The 7,158-nt window shown below is 33.8% G+C and overlaps 1 protein-coding gene across 1 annotated transcript; it reads left to right on the top strand.

The window, feature by feature from the left end:
- The first annotated feature begins 2,139 nt into the window (after window positions 1–2,139).
- LOC139851996 (protein CANDIDATE G-PROTEIN COUPLED RECEPTOR 7-like) lies at window positions 2,140–3,744 on the top strand. Its single transcript, XM_071841216.1, has one exon. The coding sequence runs from the start codon at window positions 2,268–2,270 to the stop codon at window positions 3,582–3,584; it is 1,317 nt and encodes a 438-aa protein (XP_071697317.1). The 5' UTR covers window positions 2,140–2,267; the 3' UTR covers window positions 3,585–3,744.
- The last annotated feature ends 3,414 nt before the right edge of the window (window positions 3,745–7,158 follow it).

The following is a 7,158-nucleotide window of genomic DNA, read 5'->3' on the forward strand; positions in this document are numbered from 1 at the left end:
AATAATAATAATAATAATAATAATAATAATAATAATAATAATAATAATAATAATTTAAGTAACACTCCGTAATATGAAAATGAATTGCAGAGTTGATCGAGTTCGGCTTTTAAATGATTTTGGCCACCAACCCCAACCATGCAATCGCATGATATTGAGAGGGTCGCATGGACACAATTTTCAGCTTCCATGTGCGAATCAAGACTGCCTACACCCATTTTTACATCATATACATACGTAATACTTACTTTATATATAATATTTAATATATAATATATTTAATCTTTAGAATTAATTAAATATTATATTATATTTACGCTCATGGTAAAAATATAATTTTTACAAAAATGACACGGACGTGGTCTCACGACTCATGTACCACTTTCGGTTTTTCGAGCGCACTTTCGTACGTTTAGAAAACTAGCCTTTTACGTTACGCGACGCGTACCCTTATTAATAATTTAACTTTCTCATCAACAAATTACTTTATAAAAATGTAGTTTACATAATTGAGTGTTGTGGTCATTTGCTTCTATAAATCAGTGACTCGTTGTTCATCAAAATATGTTATTTTAAATTAAGACGTTTTATGACTAAGTTAATATATATATATATATATATATATATATATATATATATATATATATATATATATATATATATATATATATATATATATATATATAATTTTAAATTTGTACATAATATATATGTTCGAAATACTTATCTAATGATATAATATTTAGTCTTTCAAAACCAATTATATTTCAAAGTTCGTTTTATATAATTTAACTCTTTTTAAATATTAGTAGTTATTCTACCAAACAATGTTTTTAATATGAAAAACTAAATGGTTGATTTATCAAGGGACACTAGTTAATCAAAGTAAAGTACACTTTTAAAATTTAAACGGAAATGATTACAAACTTTTGACTAACTCTTGTAAATGACACTTTTGTAAATCACTTTTACCAACAATTTCGGATACCGTTAAAAAGGAAAGGTTTTCTAAATCAAAGTGGACCTCTCAATAGGGACTCGTAATCATAATTCAATGTATCTGTTAAGTCAATCATTTGATAACATCTTATAATCCCATCGATAACTATTTGAATATATATTTCGAAACAAATACGTTTATGTAAAGTATTATACGTCTAATACTTTGTTAATGTTTTCAAGTTATAATATATACATACATACATATACATATATATATATATATATATATATATATATATATATATATATAATCATATCCGTTCCTATAATGGTTCGTGAATCTTTGGAATTTGGTCGAGGTTAAATGAATGTATGAACACAGTTTAAAATTCTTGAGATTCAACTTACAAACTTTGCTTATCGTGTCGGGAATATATAAAGATTAAAGTTTAAATTTGGTTGGAATTTTTCGGGTTGTCACATTCTATTCGACTGGAAGGGAACGTTATGCTACTTTTTTACTTTGAAGAGTAGTTTCATCGGTGGAAGGGGGAGAAGGTTCTTCGACTGAAGCTCGACTTCTATGATTTGAAATAAGTGCGAAAATGCCCCTTTAAGAAAAGGATCTTTATAGAAATAAAGTTCAGAGTGAGTGTCATGGAATTTTGGTAGTTTGTTATCAAGTACATCAGTTTACAAATCGTTATGACTTGCTGCTTATTGTAGCTCTATCGGAACCTCGGTTCTATTATACAGACATATTACTTTAATATTTTTGTCAAAAAAAAAAAAAAAGTACTCCGTAATACTCCCTCTGTCCCATATTAATAGTCCATCTTTCATTTTTGTCCGTCCCAAATTAATAGTCTACTTTCATAAATGGAAAAGAATAATTGGCTAAAGTACTTATATACCCTTACTTTATTTAAGTAAGATAAAAGTATAGTTAAAAAGTAATGGGTAAAACTGGAAAGTAGTGAAAAAGTTGACAAAATGTATACGTGACAGTCACTTTTTCTTAAACTGTGTGTTTTTTGTCTGTGGACTATTAAATTGGGACGGAGCAGTAGTAATTTTAATTAAAATCACAATATAAACATCGATATAATTCACTCACATTGAAATCAACGGCTCATAATCTTCGATCAGCTCGTATGTGTTTTGCCATTTACAAACACCATCTCAAACACTTTGTTACAGAGTATTATATCTATATTTTCTAATGCTATATAAATGTATATCTATATCTATATATTCATTTTCCAGTCTCTTTGATTTCAATACGATTGTCTTCGGCCGTTAACCACCACCGGCGAATCCAAAAAATGAGGATTCCAGGTCATATGCTCACCACCGTTCTTCTCTTCTTTTACCTCTTCACTTCTCCATCAACGGCGGAGATCAAATCTCTCGAGATCCGAAACGATAACCGTCCGATGATCCTCTTCGAAAAATTCGGATTCACACACACCGGATTTGCTTCGATCGCGATCTCCGGCGTTTCCGTTACATCGCCGTTAGCGCAGCCAGATCCGTCAAGGTTAGGGTTTTTCCTTCTATCAGAAGAATCGTTAATTCAGGTAGTTGTTGAACTACAACAAAACCCTAATTTCTGCGTCGTGGATTCAAAATTCATATCACTACTGTTCACTTTCCGTGATCTGTCTCCACCACCGCAGTCGTCGTTTAACAAAACGTATCCGGTAACGTATCCTAATGAGTATTCATTGTTTTTCGCTAATTGTAATCCAGAATCGTTAGTAACGATGGATGTACGTACAGAATTGTATAATACTGATGATGGCTCTACAAAGGATTACTTATCAGCTGGATCGACACAGCTGCCGTCTCTTTATTTTATATTTTCTTTGATTTATTTAGGGTTTGTAGGGTTTTGGATCTCGATATGCTTGAAAAACCAGAGATCTGTGCACAGGATTCATTTATTAATGGGAGGTTTGCTTGTTATGAAAGCACTTAACTTGATCTGTGCTGCTGAGGATAAGCATTATGTGAAGCAGACTGGTACTCCTCATGGATGGGATGTATTGTTTTATATATTTCAGTTTATTAGGGTTGTGCTTTTGTTCACTGTGATTGTGTTGATTGGTACCGGATGGTCGTTTTTGAAACCCTTTTTGCAAGAAAAGGAAAAGAAGGTTTTGATGATTGTGATTCCACTTCAGGTTCTGGCTAATGTAGCTTCTATAGTGATAGGGGAAACTGGTCCTTTTATTAGGGACTGGGTGACATGGAATCAAGTCTTTTTGTTGGTTGATATTATATGTTGTTGTGCGATTATCTTCCCCATTGTGTGGTCGATTAGATCGTTGAGGGAGACTTCTAAGACTGATGGGAAAGCTGCTAGGAACTTGGCTAAGTTGACTCTTTTTAGGCAGTTTTACATTGTGGTTATTGGGTACTTGTACTTCACGAGGATTGTTGTTTTTGCATTGAAGACGATTGCAGCTTATAAGTACCAGTGGGTGTCTAGCGCAGCAGAGGAAATTGCTAGTCTTGTGTTCTATTTGGTGATGTTTTACATGTTCAGGCCAGTTGAGAAAAACGAATACTTTGTTCTTGATGATGAAGATGAGGAAGCAGCTGAGATGGCTTTGAGGGACGAGGAGTTTGAGCTTTAATATGTCATATTGAGGATCCTATCTGTTTTGTCGTTTATAATACTTTGTAGGTGATACACTGTGAGTTGTTGATTTAAACTTTAACTAGTTATTTTCTGTAACAGTTTAATGTTACTTTACTTTAATTTTCTTTTATGTCATAACTTTGGAATTAATGATAGTGTGTGTTCAAATTTTTTAATTTCGTATCAGTTAATTTATCTTTAATGCGTCTATTTGAAAATGACTTCACTTGTCTGCTGAATGTGGTGTTCGTTTCTGTTTACTTTTCTGGCTGCTATTTTTTAGAGTAATCTCATTTTTATTATGGATGTGTCAACTGCATTTTGTTGGGCTAATGACTTATCTTCATTCATATCTTCGTATATTCAGCAGGAATGTGTATATCTGATGTTGCCAGTGTCATTTAATTATAACTGTTTGATTTGTGCTAGATTGTTGTGATCTTAAACACAAGGCAAGTAAAACAATTGTGACTGAAACATGTTGCATGTCCTGTTTGTGTTCTGTTTTTTTTACTGTTTTATCTTTGAGGGCACATGTATTTCTTCTCACGCTTCCTGTACTTAGTGTCCCATTTTGTAATGCTTCTTTGTTTAATTACATGTTATGAATGGGTAATTTGTAATGCGAATGTCCAGAGTCTTTAGTCATAATTTGTGGCAAACTTGTGATAGAATCCTAGGAAAGATATTAATGGTGAGGGCTAGTCACACTTTACTAAGCCAGTGATCAGTCTTTATGGGTAATTGTGAGTAAAGATAGCATCCAGATGTGTACTCATTGCCCCATATAAATACCATAAGGTTTTTTACGATGGCTACATGTATGCAAACTTTAAAAGGTCCATTAGCTTGAAGTCTGAAGTTTATGTTTAGTTGTTGTAATCGGTATTTGGGTGATCACATAGCTTCCGCTGATTAAGGGTTAGTTGCACTTTACTAAGCCAGTGATGCAGTCTTTATAGGTAGCTATGAGTAAAGATAGCATATATAAATACCATAAGTTTTTTTATGACTGTTACATGTATGCAAACCTTAACAGGGATTACATGCCTCATGTTTGAGGTTTAAATTAGTTCTTCACATCTAAAGTGGTAATTGGTATTTTTTGGGTCAAAATGGCTTTGGTTGATTGAAAACCTAGACCCCCATTGCATTTACCTATTTCACGACATCAGTTTAGCAGGAAAGGTTCCTAGTAAGAAGTGAAAAAAGGAATGTAAAGGATGTTGGAATTGGAATTCGGGTCTGTAGATGAGCTTGGTGGGAATAAGCCTGTATGATTTATGCTTCCTGAACCTGTTGAGTTACAGTATGATTTAAGCTTACTGAACCTGTATGATTTAAGCCTGTATGATTTTAGTGTTTATATGAGTTACTGTTTACTGATACTTTCACTTGTCTTGGGCTCGTACTTCTGGAAATTTCGATGCAAGTATGCCAAGCGAAACATATACAAACTAAAAAAACTTAACCAAGCTTGTAATCAGCTCAAACATACGACAACCCCGAAAATCTGAACATTATTTTGACACTTGCATTTGCAGCATTATCAGACTTGCTTTGGTCCCGGACTATGTTTATTTTCATCTCACCTCAAGTAGATTGTTCGGCCGTAATATGTCATGTACTCTTGTCTTATAAACTTAAAAGCAGGAAAGTGAAAATGCTACTAGCTTTTCTAAAGAGTTTCATGGTTTTCTTTTGAGTTCTTACAAGTTACAACTAGCTAAAACCTTTTCAAATACTTCATAGGACACTGATAAAACAATAATCTATGGACAAATAGCATCTTCGAAATCCAAACAGCCAAGTACCCATGAACTCGTGGACCGTTAACCATTGATGTCTATTGATGCCATTAACTCGTGGACCGTTAACCATTGATGTCTATTGATGGATAACGGAGGAGCACCAAATGGGGGCTCTATCTTTCACTTGGGAGTTTGAGCCTTTGGAGCTGAAGCTAATATCGCCAGGGCGTCTGGTTCTCACTGCTGAATGGTTAAGATGTTGAAGTATTCAATAGTGATGCTGGCAAAGCGCAATCAGGAAAAAATAAACCCTGCCATAGTCAATTCGAAGTTCATGATACAATGTTTTTCAGGCGAAACTAAGGCTGGCAACGTGAGGATGCAAGTCTATTGCAACAAGCGTCAAAGGCTTGATAATAAACTTGATTGATTGCAAGTACAATGGACTATGTCACCAGATGTACATGTGTTACTTTTTTTAGTTTTTTTTTATTTATTTTTGGATAAAGATGTACATGCATATTTGCATATGCATATATTAGTCCAAAAGTTCAATGCAATTCAAATCAATTCGTAGGAACTCAAAGTCGATTCAATGAAGTCGGTCTATTATACTCCAAGCTCAAATGACCAATTTCAAGCACAAGTTACTCGGTAATTAGTTCAGTCATTCTGGAACAGGTTGAGACCCACTCTTCATGTTACCAACTAGAAAAAAATTCGACCGCGCGTTGCTGCGGTTGTATTCGACGCGCGGTCGAATTTGGATATACGTTGCTTGGTACCTAATATATCTAGTAGGTTGGTTTGTTTGTTGGACGTGTATGTATATGTATGTAATATAGCCCGAAATATTTAGTGTTTTTTTAACGATGTCCGTTTCGCGTATAGTTAGTCGTCTTGTATTCGTAAAATTATTTCAAGTTAAACGGTGGTCTCGGAAAAATTTAACTCGCACCGAGCGAGAATATAAGGCCCGTTATCTAGTGTTTTTTTTAACGATGTCTGTTTCGCGTATAGTTAGTCCCGTTGGGTTCGTCTGATTTTTCGAGTTGAACGGTGGTCTCGGAAAAATTTAACTCGCACCGAGCGAGAAGATAGGGCCCATTAAAAATTCGGGTGTAATTAGTTTCTTTTATTTTAATAAAATTATATATTTACGATTTCTACCCCTGAGTAAGTGTAAACTTGAGGGACCGTTGTGTAAATTGAGCCGAAGTTGAAGGACCCTTTTTAGCAAACTGCAAACTCAAAACAACAATCGTTAGAACTGGAACGACAAAATCTGGTGTGACTTTTAGTATGTAGATATAATATAATATAATATAATATAATATAATATAATATAATAATATAATATAATATAATATAATATAATGACATTAGCTTTCTAATAATATTGTCCTTTCTACCCCATTTAGAAACAAATAAATATTGATTACTATTTTGAAGACGCTTTTGCATAAATTTGAGTGTGTACGATAATTCAACACTAGTAAACAATTGTTAAACTAAGCAGCTAATAAAGATCTCTGAATGACAAATACAACATCTTGACCGTGGTACATAAAATTATTAATGTCACAAGTTAACTATGTTTCCTAAGTTACAAACACTTCGACGTAAAATGTGTGGAACTTTGCCCCCATGGTAAGGGGATTACACTACACACAAAAGTTTGCAACTACCCTACTCACTTACTCGGGCTTCAAATACTCTCTTATTATTAAGAACTGAAAAAGTCGACAATATGAGTCTGACACCTACGGTCGCATTAGGATGGTATGTTTTAGAGACAATCCCCGTAACTGTATACGA

This window comes from Rutidosis leptorrhynchoides, chromosome 6, assembly GCF_046630445.1.
Source record: "Rutidosis leptorrhynchoides isolate AG116_Rl617_1_P2 chromosome 6, CSIRO_AGI_Rlap_v1, whole genome shotgun sequence".
NCBI lineage: Eukaryota > Viridiplantae > Streptophyta > Magnoliopsida > Asterales > Asteraceae > Rutidosis > Rutidosis leptorrhynchoides.

Bases quoted from the DNA above. Each gene is read 5' to 3' on its own strand.
- LOC139851996 (XM_071841216.1), top strand. From the start codon at position 2,268: ATGAGGATTCCAGGTCATATGCTCACCACCGTTCTTCTCTTCTTTTAC.